The sequence below is a fragment of the Hoplias malabaricus genome, chromosome X2 (genome assembly GCF_029633855.1).
Source record: "Hoplias malabaricus isolate fHopMal1 chromosome X2, fHopMal1.hap1, whole genome shotgun sequence".
Taxonomy (NCBI): domain Eukaryota; kingdom Metazoa; phylum Chordata; class Actinopteri; order Characiformes; family Erythrinidae; genus Hoplias; species Hoplias malabaricus.
The window spans coordinates 50,289,013-50,311,318 of record NC_089819.1 but is presented as its reverse complement, the minus strand read 5'-3'; the positions used below and the strand labels follow the sequence as shown (position 1 = coordinate 50,311,318).

The window sequence follows — 22,306 nt, the reverse complement described above, 5'->3', positions numbered from 1 at the left end:
TGTTTGTGCTTCTGGGCTAATCCTACCACATTAAGTACAATCAGCTTCAGCCTTATCACATAAAATCATGTAAATAACTGAAAACAACAATTAACAATTATAACTTAAACACTATGAGTCATCACTCATTTTTAAGCTACTATAAAACGGGGTTCAGTTCGTTTATGTTACATTGGTTTCTATTCATTAGTTAATTCAGAAATATATATTCTACCACGTATTAGTCATACAGTTCTATTCAGTTCTGTAATAGTAATTTATTCGTTACTGCTTTAATAATGCAGCCACGTTTGTGTCTCTCGCCAACTCTTGTCATTGGGATCACTGTCCGACTGTGAGGAAAGAGGCCAAATTAGTGTTTACTGTTGTTCTGTACGATGCTTCCTGGGAGACTTTTGTGCTGCTGTAGTAAAATAAATTAGAGCAATGAAATGTTTTATTTTGTGAGAAGGGTGAAAAATGCATAATTATACTTAGCTATTAAAATATATTTGAAAGTTTTGTACTTTTTTTATTGATAAAATGAATACATGTATTTTAATCAATTACATAAGCAAGAGAAAATGTTTTTTTTTTTACCCATGACACAGTACTTTTAATCCTTGACCTTGACATGTTCACAGAGGCCACATTTATTTCTTTGCAATTTTTTGGGTTGAAGCATTGGAGTTTATGGTGTAGTTTTATTTAATATATGTGTTTAATGGGGGCCAAATAAGGAGCATAACACATTTTGTTGTATTTAAAAAGTTGCTGTATTGATGACAGCATGCAGCCATTTACTCTATACCATGGTCGTATAGGCTGCTGAAAATTGCTGGAGCTCTGTCTTTTATGTGTTTCATGTGGAATGAAATGTAAGAAGAAGTGAGAGCTTAGAAGGTTTGAATTTGTTCTGTATCACAAGAGCACAAGTCAACTTCTGTTATTTTTTTATTTAGATTTTTACCACCCTTTCTTTTTGGGACAGTTTCTATAATGCATCTGACCTGATCATTACACAAAGTTTAAGATTATTTTTGAGCGATTTAGAGAGCAAAACAAAAAACACTTACTAAAAATTGCCCAAAGGAATAAACTGTTGCCCATTCTCCATTCTTCTGTCAGCTTCCTAAATATTCATGAAGAGCTGCTGACTTTGTAATGCCCCCAACTCACTGTTCATAAGCAAAATTTACCTAGCTTTTGTGATTCCACTGGTTTATACCCCTTAGAGACTGAAATTATGCATTTAAGGTAATCCTTTTCCACAGAGGCAGACTTACAGGGTCTGAACCTGTACTGTAATCCAAGATTGATCCAACATTTTATATTCATAATGATTATCATTATGCTATGTTCTACTCACTCAAATCAAAATGAGCATTTGCACAAGAAAGACCTTTTCAGCAAATGTCGAATGACAACAATAGAGAATTAGTTCTTGAGGATTTCAGGGGCTTTCCAATAATCTTCTCCGTTATCTCAAGCACTTTCATAGGCTCGAGTCTGAAAGTAATATGAAAGAAATGAAAATGGACACAGAAGTAAAAAAAGGTTATCATTTTAATGGTTTACAGTCTGCCATTGTTCCAGAGGCAACACTGCTATTTCGTCAAGGGTTGATGAACACATTTACCTTCAAAGAAATCCCTGCCTTATGAATGTTAATGATGGATTACGGTATGGTAAATTAAACCATGATAAGATGTGATGCAAAAGAGAAATTTAATAAAAATGTAAACGTTCCCTCAGCAGATGAAAACTGCTGAGACGTCTCGTGAGGCTCCTGCCAGATATTTTAGTGTAAATACCATGACAGATTGGCTTCAACACACATTCAGAAACACCAAATGGCTTCAACTTTAAAGCTACATTTGGCTTATATATATACTAGGCTTATATCCGGCATCAAAACTGAAAGAGTACCATCCATTTAAGGACACCATTAAGGATTAACACTTGACTTTTACAATATGGATGATTGTCAAGCATAATCATTATTTCATAAAAAAAAATCTCTTATAAAGAGTTGGCAATTTTGTAAGACAGGTGTACAATTTACATATATCTGACCCATTTAAGCACGCCACAGTAACTTCAAGATGCTCAACAACCCATGAACATGATTTCTTAACCCTCATTTTATCAATGGTATTGCCCTTATGTACACAGAAAGAATTATGTACAGGAAAAATATGACAAAAGGTTAAAGACAAGGACAAGTATGGATTTAAAACTGGCCTTCTGTTTTCTGGCTGTAAAATAATCTGCATCAGACAGACTCAATCTTCTAGGTTAGCAAAACAAAAACAGAATTTTAGGTCCCTTGAAATTCGTTCAGACTTTGCTTTGAAGAAGCAATCCCTGTAGGACTGAGCTGTGTAGTGATTGGCAAAAAAAAAATTGGAAAAGGCTTTACTTTAGACATTGATTCTTCCATCAATTCCGTAAGGGAAACAAACAAACTTCTCCTTCCCTCCTCCAAGAAAGTCTCTTGCCAGAGATTTTTTTTTTACTTCAGTTCACTGCAGCTAGCCTTTACTCAAAACTTTTACATCATTTTCATTCTGATCTTATGGGATTCCTCAGTTGGAGTTGCCTCCCCATCTACTTTACGTGGCACATACTCAATCTCAATGTTTGGCTTGGCATTACCTTTCCCTCGGCTCCAGAGGAAGAGGAGAACAAGACAGAACAGCACCACTCCAAGGAAAGAGATAAATCCCATAGTTGTAGCAATGATGAGTGTCTTCATATCAAATGGGAATGGGACTGATCTACCAGTCCCATTGGCACCACTGTCATTGGGCTGATTGGAGATGAAGGCAAATGTCTTATTAGGCTGATGGGGCCAGTTAGGGGAATAACTATGGACATGTAAATGTGCAAGCCTGGAGTCATTACCTGCTGCATTGCTGGCTATACATGTATATGTGCCATTGTCTTGTATCTGAGCATATCGTACTTCAAGGGTGCCGTCCAGTGACACAGAGAGACGTCCAACACTTTTGGTGGTGATGATTTGCTTCCGTGGAGATTGCCACATGATCACAGGCACCGGGTCCCCATCTGCTTGGCATGCAAAATGAACTGTAGTCCCTTCATCTACAGGTCTCCGTAGTTCACTGCGATCCCGGATCTGAGATTTCTGGCAAGTGAAAGAATTTTCAGGAGGACTGTCTGGGAAGCTTTTAAACTCCTTCCCCTCCACAACCTTGGGCGTGGCACAAGATGGCTGCTGCTTGTTGAAATTGAGCCTGAAGCGCCTTCGAAAGACCCACCACAGACGGCAGTCACACGCCAAGGGGTTGTCAAAGAGGCCCAGGGTCTCCAGGTTGCCGACGGAGTGAAAGACAGACTCCTCTAAAGTGCTCAGGCTATTGCTGGATACATTGAGAACTTTAAGGTAGTTTAGTCCTCTGAAAGAATAAGGCTCAATGGCAGCCAGTCGACCACCCACCAAGTCGAACACCTGGAGCCTCATCAAATTGTGCATTTTGTTGCCCTCCACAACCTCAATGGGATTGAAGGAAAGGTTTAGAGAGCGAAGGTACACAAGGTGCTGGATGGCCATGTACGGGACGGCAGTGAGATTGCAGTTTGTGATACTCAGCGTGGTAATGTTGAGCCCGTGAAGAGACTTGGCGGTCAAGGTTTCCAGAAGAGACCAATTTGCTATCTCTAGCACTTTCAGGCGGTAGAGTCTCCGGAAGGAATAGTCCCTAATGATGTTAACTTTGAAATTCCACAGCTTGAGTATCAGCAGATTATGAATATGGCTGAAGGCCTCTGTGGGCACAGAGGTCAGGTTGCACCTCTCCATGGTGAGCTGCTCTAAACTATTGAGGCCGTGAAAGGCTCTATGAGAGATGAATACCAGGTCATTATCTCCTACCTCCAGTTCCTTTAGGTTGTAAAGGTCCTGGAACATGTAGTCCAGCAGGATGACTATTTTATTCTCACTGATATCCAGTCTTGTGAGGTTGCTCAAACCAGTGAACATGCCCAACTGAATGAGCTTCAGCTTGTTGTTGCGCAGTCCCAACGTTCGTAGGCCTAAGAGATTGCTAAATGCCCCGGGCTCAATGACAGAGATTACATTCTCGTTGAGCTGCAACTCTTCCAGGTGAGGATAGTTGATGAACTCCTCAGGGTTGATGGCTTTCAAACGGTTCTTGCTCAGGTCCAACAGTCGTGTTTCTATGGGTATTCCCTCGGGAAGGGCGATCAGTTTCCTGCGGTGGCACACGACAGAGCGCTCCTGAGCACTGCAGTCACAGCGGGAGGGGCATCCTGTGGCCGAGCCTGAGAGCACCGTGCCCAGCATCAAGATGAGAATGGGCTGCCAGCATGCTACTAGGTAGCTGTGCCCACTCGCCTCACCTGCCACCATCCTGCTGCTTACCTGCTGAAACAAAAGCCAGAGGTACTTTGTCAAACTCACTGAAGCAATGACTCAAAAGACACTTATATCTTTACCCACAGTCCCCCATACCAGACAGAGCAGAGTTAGAAATGAAAAGTAAAGCTAAAAAGTTTATCTAATTATAGTTGAGGCAAAACTGCTGATGATCATATAGATGTTCTGTACTCATGCAGATTGTGCTGCATAAAGAAAAGACATTTGATTAATGATCTCATGGAATTAAAAAAAGAAGACTATTTTATGAAGAAAGAGGAAAGAAATAAACTAATTTCTAAACTTTTTAACTTCCTGCTCTAACCATTTTTAAAATGATGAGTATGAATACCACAGTTTAGTAATACTATGGTATTCGTACTCATTCACATATGAATGATTGAATTAATATATTGTATTTATTGTTAAGAAATTCCCCTCAAAATGTGTGTGCTGATTCTCGAAGATCAAAGCTTTCTTATGGTAATGGAGCCCTATCACATATGGCAGGGTTGTTAGGAGTCCCATTTTATTTACATATTTTTAATTATATTGTGATTTCTATTTTTGTTAGCGTCACGAACAGTCAGACGAGGAGTAGGCAACAGGATGGCAAGGTAAATCAGACACTAGAGAACGCTTTGTATGCAGGGAAACAACTCGGCAATACTTGGGAGGGACTGGGAAAATAACTGAGGTTTATATAAAAGGGGACAAACAGGTGTGCATTATTAGAATTCAGGTGAATGGGAAACTTCATGTGTGGAGTCATGTGATCTTCTGGGGTATTCTGGGATATGGAGTCCTGAGAAGCGGGCGTGACAGTTAGCTGTGTAATTCTTTACATATTCTTTCTTATGCAAGTGGATTATCTTATAGCCACTCTCATAAATTAAATAAATGAAGGTTTTTAAATGTTTCTCTTTGTTGTAGGAACAGATGTGAAAATTAGATTCTCATTTCCCGTTATTACAACATTTGTGCTGTAATGATTTGAAATTATTTTACCTAGCTGCATCAAACACAAAGTGGCTGAGAATTCCATCTTCTGCTCACACTGTCGACAGCTTTAGTGTAAATATTAGTCTACGTGGACCTAATATTGCTCATAGTCATAGCTCATTGTTCTGCCTTTTTTTCCAATACACAAATAAAAGCCCTAGCGGATCGTTCTACCCACACTGGTTCCATCATTATTTTTTGCCTCCAACTGCTGGTGCATACATTCAATATCTGTCAATGCAACCTTGAAATTAAACTGCACACGAAAGCGCAGTGGAGGAAAATACAGTGTAGAGGCTGGGGGGTTATTAAACCCTGCCTTACTTGGACTCAGGGGTGTTTTAATGTAGAAAAGCCTTCAAGCTCTACTTCCCAAAATCGATCATGCAGTTCCATTCTTACTTCATACATGTCTAAAGAAAGGGCTTTTATAAAAAAAGCTTTATGAAACATTTACATAAACTGAGATGCATATCTGGAACATATTGTGTCTAATGTAGAGGCACTGCACACATTTATTGCTACTAATGTGATTTGTGTAACACAGCTTTTGAAGTTCACGCTCTATTTGTGCCATCAGAACACAGACAAGTTGTGTGGATAATTAAAGGGGGGAATGGGTTTTTTCCATAATTAAATGAATAAAATTTAGACAAAGTCGTTCAGTATGGTGTAAAATGAAATGCTATGTAACCAAATCAGAATTCGTTTAGCGGTAGACAGGAGCCAGTTTTAAGTCTCTAAAAGCTACTTCACACATAGATACAAATACAATGCATGATGCATGAGACCTTGTTCTATAATAGTTTTGGCCTAAAACATTTATTAAAAGGCGTTCATGGGGAAGGAATCCATGCACAGGGTTGTAATGCAAAATAGTCCCAAAGAAAATGTAGTTTTTCAGATTTATTACTATACTGCAACTCTCACAATTTCAGTTTATAAACTCAGAGGACATCTAAAGCTTCACTGATTGTGAATTGTAAATAAAATGGCTATATTTGTGTGGCACACCTCACTCCTGGTCCCTGTCACCACTGCTGTTGAGAAGTTGTAAGTTTCTCTAAGGTATATTCATTCATTCATTCATTATCTGTAACCGTTTATCCAGTTCAGGGTCGGAGTGGGTCCAGAGCCTACCCAGAATCACTGGGCGCAACGAAGGAACACGTTGGGGCGGCAGTCCTTCACAGGGCGACACACAAACACACAGACATACACACACTTTTGAGTCTCCAGTCCACCTACCAACGTGTGTTTTTGGACTGTGTGAGGAAACCGGAGCACCCGGAGGAAACCCACACAGGCACAGGAAGAACACACCAAACTCCTCACAGACAGTCACCCAAGCCGGACTAGAGCCTACAACCTCCAGGTCCCTGTGACTGTGTGACTGCGACACTGCGACATGTTTTTTGAACGGAATAGATGGGATAGATGGTCACTCACAGAAATCTAGTTTGTTATCGTCGTTATGTTGGATTATCACTGATGAAATATTAATATTACCTTGACTCCACTCGTTTATTTGTCATAAAGCTTCAATCTGCTTGTGAATGCAGTGAGTTAGACCGAGTTTGTGTGTGTGGTTAAATCTGTCAGTGAAAGTTATCCTCGCCAAATTAAAATTGAACCAGTACCCACACGCTTCAGTCTGCCAAGGGTAGTGTGGCAGCATAAAGCCATTGCAGAGCTGTTTAACAACATGCGGATGTTGAATGCAGTGTTTAGCACATAAACAGAAGATATAGCTGTGATATCATTCTGGACGACATTTATGAGTAGACTAATGATATAAACCAAAACCCGTATGGTTTGACTCGTGTAAGAGCTGTAGTTTAGGCATTGAGATATCTGTAAAGCCATTGCAAATTAGTTCAGTAGCTGAGCACTGATAGGCAGTATGTGAAATGTGAATGCTTGCCACACGTTTCAAGGGTGTGATTATTTCAAAACAGTTTCAAAACTAGGGTAAACAAATATAGGAATTGCGAGCTGATACGACTATCCAGTATTTCCCTTTACAATTGTGGCATTTGTAAATATAATGAAATGCATTTGACAAGTTGACATTATATTCTATAGGGTTTTAAACTGTTACCAACTGACCCAATCCAGTCTGTGTAATTAGGGCTGTGTGTGATCAAGACTTTTAAATACATAAATTCTAGATACAAATATAAATCATATTAAACCTAAAAATAGCAAAGCATTTTTATAATACTGACTGAAACTTGTACATTATTGCTTTTGTACAGCATCTGTAATGCCTATTATTATATATCTAGACAGAATTTGGGGGTTGAGGATCTAAGGCTCTGTTATTCCATATTTTCAGAAAAACTCAGAGTCGACATGTGTCGTAATCATATCTCAACACCTCATACTGTGAAGCAGCTGGAGCAGAACTATTTTGATCCGCTGCAATTGCTGTAAGAAAGCAAGAAAAAGGTGAGGCCTATATATACAACCATCTGCTTAATGAAGTATCGCTGCACAAATACTCCATCCGCAAGCATTTTCAGGTGAGTACGAACTGCTCCAGCTCCTGTGTGAAATCCAGTGAGGAGCTCTGATAATATCTAATGTGTATTTGTACTCCTGAGTTAGATCAAAAGCCCTGTCGTAGTCCAGTGGAGAGGACCGGACAGAAGTCTATCGGCGGAGAGTGATCTGCATTCATGGCACGGTCAGCCAGGGAGCGTCAGGCCTGCATGTGAGAATTACAACATCGATTAAGCGACTAAAATAGCAGAGATGGTTGGGGAGGGTGAAGGTCATGACGTAAACGGATCCACCATAAACACAGCCCCTTTATCATAGTGTATTTATTGCTGATATTACTTGGCTCTGTACATCCTATGCTACACTCTCAAGCATTACATAAACAACTAAGGTATTCGTTTTGTAATTATAATGTAATTCAAATGTGACTGAACTTTAATTATCGGTTTATTCTCAGGGCTCTGGTAAGGCTCAAGAAATCCAGCAAAAAATGCTGGATCATATAGTAAAGTGAAACCCAAATATTACAGGTGTAACAAATCTAACCTGAACTAGCACATGTCCATTGTGTTACTGTACTATTCCAAAGGCAGAGAGCAACCTTCATTTCACTTAATTAAGTCAAGACTGACATTAATTACATGTTAATTTTATTACCGGAAATACTTACAAAAATATTTGATAAACATTACTGTGTAGAATTGTTAGGTGCATGGAAATGGCATTTAAAGGGCTGCTTAACAAAGCAGTAAGAGTTTACTTGTTCAAAAACAAACAATAAATATTACAATAAAAACAAACGTCACTACTGCGGTAAGTGATATTCTGTGTGTATGTGTTGGTTTAACCTTTCCAAATTGCTCCTCATGGCAGTTCAGTATTATGTAAGGGTATCATCCATTATCTAATTTTACTGGTAATAAATAATGTTAAACCAAGTGTGCATTTGATTTGTCTGTGAGGAGTGTGGTGTGTTCTCCCTGTGTCTGTGTGGGTTTCCTCTGGGTGACTGTCTGTGAGGAGTGTGGTGTGTTCTCCCTGTGTCTCTGTGGGTTTCCTCCGGGTGACTGTCTGTGAGGAGTGTGGTGTGTTCTCCCTGTGTCTTTGTGGGTTTCCTCCGGGTGCTCCGGTTTCCTCCCACAGTTCAAAAACACGCGTTGGTAGGTGGATTGGAAACTTAAAAGTGTGTGTATGTGTGTGTATTGCCCTTTGAAGGACTGGCACCTCCTCCAAGGTGTGTTCCTGCCTTGAGCCCAATGATTCAGGATAGGCTCTGAACCCACTTAGACCCTGAACTGGATAAGTGGTTGCAGACAATAAATGAATTAATGCAAATTCTGACACTAAACTTTGGAATTTTTGGACTGGCAGGACAACCATATGATGCTTTATGTCATATTTATGTAGAAACAAAGAAACCCCAGATTTCAGACATCACTGTAAATGTTGGAAGGATGTTTAGCAATTTAGTAATTAAGGAACAGGAACATAATAGAATATCACTTCAAAATGATGGCAGGTAACATTTCAGCACAGATACAAATACTCTGATAAAAAATATCTGGTACACCCAAAGACAACGCCTCCACTTCAGTGTATTGTGACCGCCTCCTAACATTCCTGCTGAAAAAACACAAATCACAGCTTTGGAAAATGTAGATCTTTACCTCTGGTTTGAAGCTAATTGTAGAATTTGTGTTGTTTTTCTCAGCATTCAGCATTTTCAGCATCTCTCTCTCTCTCTCTCTCTCTCTCTCTCTCTCTCTCTCACACACACACACACACACACACACAAACACACAAAACATACCCACAAACAGCAATTAATCCTAATAAAGCTCTATAATTGATCGATATAATTTTTTTCGGTGAAACAGTCCAGATGTTAGCAAGAGTAAAAGCATTAATGCTCATTTGACCTTGGTGGTCAGCTGTGGCATGATGAAAGACCATTACTCAAAGAGTTGGATTTATTATCCAATTAAAAGATTAAATCATTGCTCAGGAAGCTCTCATTCTGTAAACATACAAATCAAAGTCTGTCAGCTGACCATGAATTACGCATGACGAGAGACTAAAAACTGCAGCACCTCGGCCGGAATATTGCAACTGTGCAATTCTCAGTGCATTCATTCAACCAGTCAATAACTCGCAGTGTCGTAGAACATATTTGTAAAATCTCTGCTACTGAGTTTGCTGAATACTTGAAGTGCAAACACATCGGGATAAAAGGGAATTTTTTACATGGGAATGTATCGCTCAGGCTTGACTGACTCAGCCACTTATAGCTTTGCTGTTTATGAAAAAGTCTCGGAGTGCATGGAAAAAGAGCAGCATGTTGCACTTATTGTATTGATTACAATGGCAAAGAAAATGTGGCACATTATGTGGATTTAAAAGCAGCTATTTCTCATTTTTAGAGTTTCTGTTATAATATCACTTCACATTTATGGCTGCAAATGTACATTGTTGCTGAATAACAACATGCAGCCAACAGTTTGTTAAAGAGGGATATGTGATCAGTTTTTCAAAAGTGCACTGGCTCAGATTTCTTTAAAGCGGTGGTGAAAGGAACAAGAGTGGATCATGTGAAATATAGGCATTTTATTTAATATTCAAAATGACCAAACAACCAGTGTGAACCTACCTATATGTTTGTACATCTAAAGCCTATAATAATAATAATAATAAAGGATGTAACTTGACTGGTGTACCCAAACCTTTGGCAATGACATTTCATGATCGTCCTACCATAAATGGTTTTAGGTTCATCACAGATTTTGACTTTGTTTACATTTGAATTTAGATTTTAAGGAAGCTCCCTGGATTCCCTTTGAAAGCCTTTATAAGAAGTCACTTTAACCCAGCAACTAAAACGAACAGTATGTTCTTTGTTAGTGAGCTCAGCTGGACAGGAGATTCCATAGTGCTGTTTACCTCCTGTGAGGAGCTTAAAACAATTTTAAGCATCCCCAGAGCATATGCCATGATACAAACAAATTTTCAAGTTTGGCATGTTGCAATGTCCTGTTGAGAGGTTTTATTAATAGTAAATGAAACTAAACACCCTGTAGCAGGTTGTAGACATTACACCATTTCAGGGGTCAGTGTGGAGTGTTAAAACGTAACAACAACAAAACAAGGCCTACATTTCACCTTTTTTTAACGTAACACAATTTCTGTGTGAAGCATTAACACAGCTTCAGAAAAGCTTCACCACCTTGGCTTTGTTCTGAACCGGTAACTTTCCTCACAGCCGTACAGGAGTAATAGCTTTCCTTCTCTATTGCTTTTCCCTGCACAGTAAGAGGTCATATCCATTCAAGCCTGTGTGGTAGCTTGAGGCAAGGAAACCAAGTGACCATCACAGGGTTATTTTAACATAGAAAAGCCTCCAGTATTCATTGTCAGATGGGATGCCCTATTTTTCCACGTGTTCTATAATTTAACTATTTGTGAGGTGTTGTAGAAATAAAGGCCTACGTAAAAGTCAGGGACCATTCATCCTTTGTTCAATCCCCAGCATAAACTGTCATTAAACAAGATGTATCTGGGAAGGTTATACTTCATATTTAACAGAAATAAAAGGCCTGATTGAACATCAAACTTTGTTTAAAGCTTTCAACTTTGAGATACAGGATTAAATCACAGAGTCTGAAAAGCATCTGCCCATGCTTTCAACACTTTGTGACTGAACTGTGTCCCCAGTTGTTAAGAAGCTGGTACTGAGAAAAGATGTCAAAAAAAAAAAGGTATAAAATCAATCAAGATGCTGTTTTCAAAGTAGTGAAACGACCTGAAATCAAGTCTTTGAAAAAGAATGAAAGCAGGCCATGATTGGATATATAAAACATTAAATACTCATTTAACCTTTGACACTTGTGATTTTCTGCTGGTTACTTGACAAAAATGTATAAACATTAAATGTGGCCTCTTAATTTGGCACAGTTATTATTATACATTATACTGAATCCTTCAATGTTCATGTTTGTGTCTGAACTGCCATAGTCAGCACCAGGAAAACAAATACATTCCTGAAAAACAGAAAAAAAAGGATTCAGCCAGTATCTTTAAGTGGTTTGATTGTCTACAGTAGTCTTTATTAAACATTCGTTTCCCTTTCACCAAATGTATTTTTGTTTTTTCTAGTGGAAATTTAAACAACTAAACAAACATAAGTTAACTACAGTATATTAATTTACCATGAAACATCACAAGCAGATGTGAAACATCACAAGCAGTATCACTGTCACACAGCTTCAGGGACCTGGAGGTTGTGGATTCGAGTCCCGCTCCGGGTGACTGTCTGTGAGGAGTTGGTGTGTTCTCCCTGTGTCTGCGTGGGTTTCCTCCGGGTGCTCTGGTTTCCTCCCACAGTCCAAATACACATGTTGGTAGGTGGATTGGTGACTCAAAAGTGTCCATAGGTGTGTGTGTGTGACTGAATGTGTGTATGTGTTGCCCTGTGAAGGACTGGCGCCCCCTCCAGGGTGTGTTCCTGCCTTGCGCCCAGTGATACCGTGTAGGCTCCGGACCCACCGCGACCCTGAACTAGATAAGTGGTTGCAGACAATGTATGAATGAAAAATATTTCCTGTGTTTCTTTACTCTTTATTTTCCTCATTATTTTCAAGATAATGCAAGAGAATTGACCCAAAGTGGAGATTGAACCTACAATCCCAGGATCCTGGAGTTGGGTGACAATGACACAACCTGTTTCATCACCATGCCGCCCCATTCAATCATTTAATATTCAGCTCTCAACAAAAATATTCACTTCCGTATGAGACTTATAATACAAAGCTTAATGTACAAACAATGATAAGACATAAGCATTGCTAAAGTTAGGGCTCGTAAAATACATGTGTAGCCAACTTTAACTAAACAAAATGCAGTTGGCTAAATTTACACCCACTGTGTTTATGGTGATTTATTTCCACATTACCATGCGTGACCAATGCCTGCTGACCTGTCAAGGTCAATCAGAAATGACCAACCACATTGACACCTGCTCATTAGCTTGATGTTAATGTGTGAGACTTTATGATCTCACTCTTCAATTATATAATGCTTGCAATAGTGAGTGAGTGAATGAGAGAGATAGATAGGTAGAGATAGAGAAGGATAAAAGAGGGAGAGAGAGTGAGACAGAGAGAGAGAGAGATGCTTCTCTTTTTCAAGGCGTCTGCTAGTGATGTGCCTTCGCCTGTTTAATGGAGAAATAGATTTCTTTTAGATTAGCGTGTCTTCTCAATGCTCAGGAAGTTCATAGGCGTGGTTCTTAGGAGATTTGTCCTCTTCCTCTCTATTTGTCACATCCAGGGCCATCAGTCAACCCAGAGGGAGAAATCAATTACACCTTCAACAGAGGAAAACTGCTTTATTTATCCATTTAAGGCCAAGAGTGTGCACACCATAATAGCGTCAATGAATAATGGGTTAAGCCAGCAAAGCTCTTCAAGTATGATCGTTTAACTTTGTCAACAAAAGAACATTTCTATGGGATTGTTTGTATCGTGATAAATTGGGCGAATAAATCTGTACACACTCGCCTTCCTCAAAGCCGACACCACGGAAGGCATGTATAGGCTAGAGCATTTTATATTACCAAGCAGATGTAAAACTGTAATACAAAGTTGAAGGCCTGTTTCTCCTCCCTCACTCAACGATCTGTCCCCCATTTCTTCCTAGTGATAACCTTGGAAGGGGGAAAAAATATCACTGTGGACCATTTCTTCAGCCTCCTCAGTTTCCCTTCCCTGCTCACAATTTTTTTCCTCTTGACCTTGCCAATGAAGTCCTGCTGGACTAAGCAAGACAAATAAGCAAAGCAGAAAACTGACCCACATGCATATTCTGCCCACTGAGAGTTAGAAATATCACTTAATATAACATCATATGGCATAAATAGCAGAGCAGGCCAGATAAGTGTAGTCCTTTTATTTTAAAAAACTTCGCAACAGAGCTGGCACCAGCTTGACAACCAGTGTTTCAACTCTCAGTTGATACACACACAGTCCCAATAGCATGGAAAACTTCACATATAAAACCACTGCCTAAGATTCAATGTCCAAAAGAATACAACGATTTTAGACCCACAGCTTTAACGTCTGTGATCATAAAGGCCCTAGAGAGACTTTTGCTCAAACATCTGCAAACTACTTGTACTAATGAGAAATTAGATCCATTTCAGTTTGCATATAAAGTAGGGTGAAGCACGGAAGACGCTGTTGCTACATTAGTTCATATTACTACTAAACATCTAGATAAACCTAATACTTATGTGGTAGCACTCTTTCTAGATTATTCATCAGCCTTTAACACAATACAATCCAATATTCTACTTTTTAAAGTGTCTCGTCTGAGAGCGAACCCTTATTAGATTCACTGGTACACTTCTTTTCTTACAAATAAAGCGAGCAAGACTCTTTCTCCTGCCATTTCCACCGGTGTTGGTGGCTGCGTGAGTTCTGCTTTGCTTTTTTTTTTAATACACAGACGATTGTCGTATAACTTCAAATAATCAGTATGTTCTAAAATACTGTCTTGCTAACATAGGGTGACCAGATCTGAGATGGTGAAAAAGAGGACAAGTCTCCGGGGGGGGGGGGGGTGGATGACTACTGACCTGCAGACTGACCAATTAAATGTTTACAGAGAAGGTTATCGACCAATAACGGTAGCTCTACAGTCAGACCGTCCAATCAGAAGATTTTAGGCGACTTCACCACGCCCCCTTCTCACTCAAGCGAATCAATTGGTATAGAGTAGGGCGGGACTAGTTTGTGAATGAAACGCTTCTCGAAATTCTATGTAAGCTCTAGAAAAACAAAATCCCGGATGTTTGTGAAATTCCGCCCGGACATTTTTTTTTAAGTCTAAAAAAGAGGACATGTCCGGGTAAAAGAGGATGTCTGGTCACCCTAGCAAACACTATTAAATGACATGGACAGCACCAGCAGGGAGTTAACAAGGTGTTTACGTGGAGCAAAAACAATGCTCTAGACATTGGCACAAAGAAAACAGAAGAAACTCTGTTTGGCCCAAAATCGATAGTCGCAAATCCCACCATTACCAATAATGAAATAATTAAACAGGTGCTGTGTTATAAATATCTTGGCGTAATGATTGATGCCACTCTATCATGGAGACATCATATTGACTACATCTGTAAAAATATTAAAAAGAGAATTTATTTTCTTTGTCGTCTCCGATCTTTTGGAGCTACTCAGCAGATACTCCTACTGTTTTATACTGCTGTTATTTTGAGTGTAATGCTGTGTGCTACAGCTGTTTATCTACATCTGTGAGGTCCGGATTGAAACACTTGATCAGAATCTGTTTAAAGACTGTGGGTCAGCCTCTAGAAACCCTGTATGAGGTCGCTTGTTATAACAACACAATGCGGCTGGCAAAAAAAAACATCTTTTCTGACACTAATCATGTTTTGAATAGTGAATATGTACTTCTTCCATCTGGACGACGATACAGTGTTCCACTGTTTAATAAGGTTAGACTGGATCATTCTTTTGTACATCAGTCAATTCTTAAACTGAATAAAGAGCTTAATTCACATCTATGAAAGCTGTTTCAATGCGAGTATTTATTTTTTTTTTTTTGTAATGTTAATGTACTGTGTCTCAATAGAGCTACTGTTTCTATGCAAGACAATAAAGTGTCTATCTATCTATCTATCTATCTATCTATCTATCTATAAGAAACATATGGATATGCTATTTTTGCACATTATCCATATCAGTTTAAATCTGTATCTAATAAAAAGTGTCCCAGCAGCCGTTGTCTGAAAGAAGATGTTGGGGTAAAATAATGACTCTCTTTTTAATGCTCTAATGTTTGGCTAGTCCTGTTAAAACCGACATGGTTCACACAGACAAGCAATTAGTAATGGAGGTCACTGTGACCCCAGGAGATAAGTGGCCTGCAGTTGGTTAACATACAGTACACAGTAATAAAGCTATTAGGCCTGCTGACCACAATATTGAGATATGTGTGAAATAAGGTTTACTCTAGTACATAATTAGGATTTTGTACTGCATGTTGGATGCATAGAGCTAGTTTCCTGGATTAAACCCAGCCTGGGACTAAACTGCAATGCTAACGATTTCACCACTGAACATGCCACTTAGACTTTTGGCATATGCTGTGTTCAGGTGCTCATTTGAAAGTTGCGCATACCAGATGGTTAACTAGTAATTACAACTTCACTCCATGTGGCTGGTTGAAAGATATGCTCTACACAGAGAGAACATACCCTGTATTTTCATTGCCTTATTAAAAAAAAAAAAAACACCAACACATTGATCACATTAAAATGTGGCAGGTCTACTTTTTCACACTCACCATCACGTTGGCAGTTTTTCAGCAGAGGGAAAGGTGAAAGGTTTCACCAGATGACACATCTGGCAAACTCATGCATCATCTAGACAGCAGTGTCCAATCTTATCCGCAAAGGGCCAGAGTGGCTGCAGTTTTTCAAACAAGCAGAGGCACACCTGATTCCACTTGTTTAATCAGTTGGCCTCAGTCTTCAAACAATTGATCATGTGCTCTCCTGCTCTGTTCGAATGAAAACCTGCAGCCACACCAGTCCTTTGTGGATAGGACTGGACACAACAGATCTACAGCTCCCGGTCTTTCTTTTGGAAGGGAAGGGATGTAATGAAATATGTTTTCATGGCTGATTTACTCAAATGTTTGACTCCAATTTGTCCTGAACCTACAGAGTTTTAAAGACCTTTAATAATATTCTACACAGCCTCGGATTTATGCAATTACAAAGACACTGCATGGATAACATAAGCCTTGCCCTTTCACCACCCACTTGTCTCTAATATACTACACACTCAGAAGCCTGGTTAAATTCATTGACAAAAAATGATAAAGATATAATTAATGAAACTAAAGCACATACCAGCTTTAAATTTCAACACATTTTTGTTATTTCATTCATTCATTATCTGTAAGCACTTATCCAGTTCAGGGTCGCGGTGGGTCCAGAGCCTACCTGGAATCATTAGACACTAGGTGGGAATACACCCTGGAGGGGGCGCCAGTCCTTCACAGGGCAACACAGACACACACATTCACTCACACCTACGGACACTTTTTGATTCGCCAATCCACCTACCAACGTGTGTTTTTTGGACTGTGGGAGGAAACCGGAGCACCCGGAGGAAACCCACGCGGACACAGGGAGAACACACCACACTCCTCACAGACAGTCACCCGGAGGAAACCCACGCGGACACAGGGAGAACACACCAACTCCAGGTCCCTGGAGCTGTGTGAATGCGACACTACCTGCTGCACCACCATGCCGCCTTTTGTTAATTCAGTTGTTTTTATTTTTTAGTCATTTTGAAATCCTTATACCTGTACATCTCTGCTGTTTGAGTGATTTCCTAGTTTTAACACCTTTCAAATATATAATTAAGCATCTAGGAAACTGGTCCATAGTGTCAAGATGAATATAACTGAATTATATATGTTTTTTTAAATTATGCGGCTATCAAACTGACAGATCCAATCTAATAAGCAGTGCAATATTTGTTTCAATGATTTGATCAGTGGGAAAACCAAATGAAACCAGAATGGGTTAAAAACCTAATGTTCCTAATGTTCTAATGTTAACCTACTGTAAACCAGTAGCCTGAAAAATTAAATGACTGTAATTTCCTCTGTCCAATTTGGGGTAAATTTCAGCTTTGGGTTTATATCTTGGGGGGGTTACTAAAATAATGGTTAATCACTGTTAGAAAATAAATGACTCAGCATTAGCCACAGTCTATGGATGCTCATAATGTAATGGCACTCTCATAGAAAACGGCCGCATGTAGGAAGAACAGAGGACATAGAATATATTATGTTGAGTAGTTAATAGTCTCTTTCTGCCCAAAGGGAAGTATATCTTATTCCTTCCATTAAACATATTCATAACATTCTCCCATCCCTCTCTTAGCCCTCTCTCTCTCTCTATCTCTCTCTCTCCCTTTATCAGTTCTGAACACATTGCAGAAGACTAATAGGAAGTGCATTCGGTGGTCAAATTTTATACCTTCACAATGCCTAAATATTTGCAGTGCCCACTTAACTGATGATAAAGGCTTGTCTGTCAGTGACTGACATGCATTACAATGCTACTTAGATGGCACCAACCACCTCATTCGGTGTTTCATACAGAATCTCTAATGGCAAGGCTACTGTGTACAAGAAGCAGAAACTAAATTAAAAGTACAGTCAATAAGGCTGACTACAAAAAAGAAGCAATATTAATAATAATATTTATGAGTTATTTCGTATTGCTTTAACATATTTACTAATGGGCAATTCACATGAGATGCAGAATCAAATTGTTGTTTTTGTATTTTTTTATTTTTTATTTTATTTATTTGGTCCCACTATAAAAGTTATGCTACACTGAGTGGGTCCCTCACATGGTGACAGTCATGTTTAAAATATGTTGGATATAAAATCTGAAAAAAATCAATGTGGCTACGTATTACTATAATGGCTGTTTTTAACATGAAAACAATGAAAAGAGGAATTGACTGATTGCTCCTTTAAAAAAAGCATTTTAGAGTAAATATATAAAATACCATCCTAGCTACTTATAACACCAGTTAATACTTGTATTCCAGAAATGTGATTATGTTCATTGCAGGGATTTATGTGGTGGGAGACATTTCAAAGTCAAGCGATAAACTCGCTCTCGTTAAGGATGGCAAATCCAGGGACTACCATCCATTACGACATAAGACGATGTCTTTATCTGTATTTACAACAGCAGTTCATCAGGGAGGACCCAAGCCAGATCAATAATCAGCTTCTCAGCCCTAAGCATTCATCTTCCTCCCAACTCACACCAACAAACCCGTGTACCCAATCAGTCCTGGTCCGGATAGCACTGATTTTGGCTTTCAGAGAACACATTTTCCTCCAACAGTGTGCTTCCATTTGACTTCCAATTCCTTTAGCCTTTTGATCTTATTTTTTGACTACAGTAATATTTAGATCAAAGCCCAAGGTTTTGAGAGCTGAGGGAAGTTCACTAAAAGGAAAACCAAATACCAGTAGCTCTCCTCTAAGACACGTAGAAACAAAAATCTCAGAATACAAATTATACAGTTCAACAATAAAGATGAAGAAAGGCAATATATTTCAAAAGTCTAGAACTGCCAGAATGTTACAGCATGGATATAAATTATGTGCGATATAAAACACACACCTGTTTAATGCTACTTCCACAGATATATATTTTTTTAATTCCTGCACATTTCGTTAATGTCAAATACACTTTTCTACAGAAACTTTCTGAAGAAACCGAATATTTCTGTACTGTCAGAATTCTTCACAATGGTGGCAATAGGAACCAGACGTCTGAAGTGTTTTATGGCTCTAAAAGCTCCTTCACAGAAAGCTATTACATGAAGTGGTTAAGAATATACTGCCTGGTGCCTCAGACAGTGAATTACAATAGTTTTGAGATATAATATTGGCTTAACATATTATTTTTCATATCAAAAGCCATTCATGGCAAAGGAGTACATAAAGGGTCTCTAAAGGCGAAACAGTACCCCAAGAAAACATTTTTTTACACCTCTGTATTACTATTATTAACACTACATGTAAAAATGGGCAGCCGCGCCAAAAGGGAGGGACACTAGCACCCTCTAGCACCGAGGGACACACCCTCTTGCACCCAGTGGCTCCAGGGTAGGTTCTGGGTAAGTGGTCACTGAAAATGAATGAATGAATGTATGAAAAGTTTGAAGATATGTAGAATCACTGGTTATTTTAGATGAGTAAAATTAGCAGGTTCTTTGTTGTACACATCCTGACCTCTTGTTCCATAAGATGCACTCTTAAACAAATGTTCCTGAACAGAACCTTTTCTGTTATACAATGGGTCTTTAAGTTAACTAAAAGGTTCTTCATCTCCGTTTGAAAAAACATCAATTTAAAGGTTCTTTAGGGAGCCTTTAATGATCCTTATATACCATCAGTCAGAAACAGTGGTTCTTATCATGGTCTACGGGGCTCACAGGCAGTCCACATTCTAGCTCAAGCCTCCCAAACTCCCAGCAGGGATAAAGCTAAAAATCCAGACCTTGTGGGGCCTGGTTTTAGAGCCACTGCTCCAGAGAACCATAATTTTTTAGAGTGTGGTTACAAATATCTATTACTTTGAATTGGCTTATTTACTGTGACAGGCTAGAGATTCAAATAAGCATTTTTCAGAAAGATAAAACAAGAAACAAGCCTCATACACTAGGCCTTCACTTTGTTAGTGAGCTACATCCTTTACACGTTGTTGTCTTCAAGCACACGAGGCTCTGTAGCTGCATTAAAAGTGTTATTGGGCGTCTCAGCCCGTGGACCTGCTGAATTAGCATCTGCTGCTGCAGCTTGTCAAATTTCCTGTCATGGTGCAGAATCTAATTGGAAGCAGTTCCACACCAGTCCGTCTCTCTGTTGCCTGACAATGGTTAATAATAATTCCATAAAATGTTCCTCTTTCCTCATTAAAGCTCTTGAGATTCACTTGAAATTCACCGCTAGCAGCAGGGCCTAAGCCGGTAATTACTCCAACCTCTTTCCCTCCTTTACACACAGGCCTCTTTGTTTTGGGTTTAATTGAAAAAAAAAGAGGGAGAGCAGGAATGGGGAGTGAATATAGGACGGGCGTAATCCCAAAAGCAATCTAACTCTCGCCAAGCTACTTGGAGTTCTTTATCAATAGTTCCATTTGAAAGGGGCTTATCTCCTGAAATTAGCCACAAGATAATCACTTTCAAGCTTCCTGAATTATGCTGCAATTGTTCCTTTGGCCAGGCTCTCCAGTTCAGCCTAATAATTTTATTACGTGGACCGATACGATCAATGATCTTGTCCTCTCCGCTTTCAAAAAGGAACAAACGGGGCCCATCAACGGCGACCGAGGCGAGATATGATCGGGTCAGATCTGGTGCTAACCGCTCTATGATAACATACTACTAGACCCTGGGAACGGATATGTAACCCTGCATATGGATTTTTATGGGCATGGCTGCTTCAGAAGAGCAACCAAGGGTAAGAGATGGGGACCAAGGGCCTTATCTGTCCTCCAGGTCTCAGTTTTTCTCTTCGTTTTTAAAGCTGTCATGATTAAATTTTAATGGCACAGTCTGCAGCATTGTAGAGACTGTAGTGTGACCTTCTGAATACATGTGTGTGAGGCTGGACTGAGGACGTGGTGTCTGATATGGCACTCAGAAACCTCTCGCTGCAGCCCCCCTCGCCTGTGCTTGGGCCATTTTAATAGTGCCTCATTTCGTGTGACAGAAATGAGCCATTATGTTGATAGGCCCTGATTCTCGAATCATGCTACAATGAGGACAAATGCACCCCCAATCTGTCCACACTCGTCCCATTTCCTCTCTCACCAAGAACCTAGAAACGTTTGTAGAGAGAATGAGAGAGGGATGGGGGCGTGAGAGAGAGAGAGAGAGAGAGAGAGAGAGAGAGAGAAAGGGAGGGAGGGGCAGGGGCTGATTGGCAAGAATCTAAATTATAATCATTGGGGACTTCTTTTTTTTCCCCTGTGGGGCAACATTATTTACAAACACTGAGCAGCCATTTGGGTGGAAAACTGTTAAAAAAAAAACATCTGGGCATAGAGAAATCATTTTGAAATTAGTTCATATATATTTTATGAGACTGTAGAAACATTATATAACACATCGGCCAGTATCTAGACATTTGACTTGTTATAAGTATGTTTCAAATCAAAATAGTCCCTGTTTAAAAACATTAAACACTCTGGAATAATGAGATATATCAGCTATACTGACCCTGTCTGGCGACAATTACACAAAATGCCAGTGTCATAAGCCTTATGAATGTTAGAGTAGAGTACAAGCGGGAAAGCACAGAGCTCTCATGTCTTATCTTGCCTTATATTTGATATCCTTATCAAACTGCAGCAATATCATAATGGACATTATCACCAGTAGAGATTTTACTTGCTGGCTGAATCACTGTTAGCATAATCACTACATTATTGAAAACATATTTCAGCCGATTGATTTGTCCCTAATTGTATCTTTATTGACTGTGAGGACTGTTAGTCCAGTGTAAATGACTCCAGTCTATCTGCTCTTGTTCCTCTCCAGAGCATGGCAGGGACACTGTTGCTGTGCAGTTGTTTCCTTGTGCAGTGTTCCTGCTCAATACATGCTTATATGCATATTTGCATATATTATGTGGCAATGCACGCCAATCTGCTGAGAGAAAGCCAGGAAGAGGTTCGGCTCCATGCTCAGTGCCTTGCTCGATGCCTCCTTGAGGAACACAGCAGTGGGTAATATGCCACCCACTCTTTACACATTCTTATATTGCCTTAAACAGCTGTCACCATTA

The 22,306-nt window shown here is 39.5% G+C and overlaps 1 protein-coding gene across 2 annotated transcripts in view; it reads right to left on the bottom strand.

Moving 5' to 3' along the window:
• Positions 1-1,543: 1,543 nt before the first annotated feature.
• Positions 1,544-22,306, bottom strand: part of LOC136676992 (leucine-rich repeat and immunoglobulin-like domain-containing nogo receptor-interacting protein 1-B) — a 22,105-nt gene continuing 1,342 nt past the window's right edge. Inside the window, exon 2 of one of the 2 annotated variants that reach the window (XM_066654323.1) lies at positions 1,544-4,390. In XM_066654323.1, coding sequence (XP_066510420.1) covers positions 2,534-4,390 — 1,857 coding nt within the window. In that variant the 3' untranslated portion in view covers positions 1,544-2,533. The remainder of the gene's footprint in view (positions 4,391-22,306) is intronic. The other variant, XM_066654324.1, reaches the window with a different exon arrangement.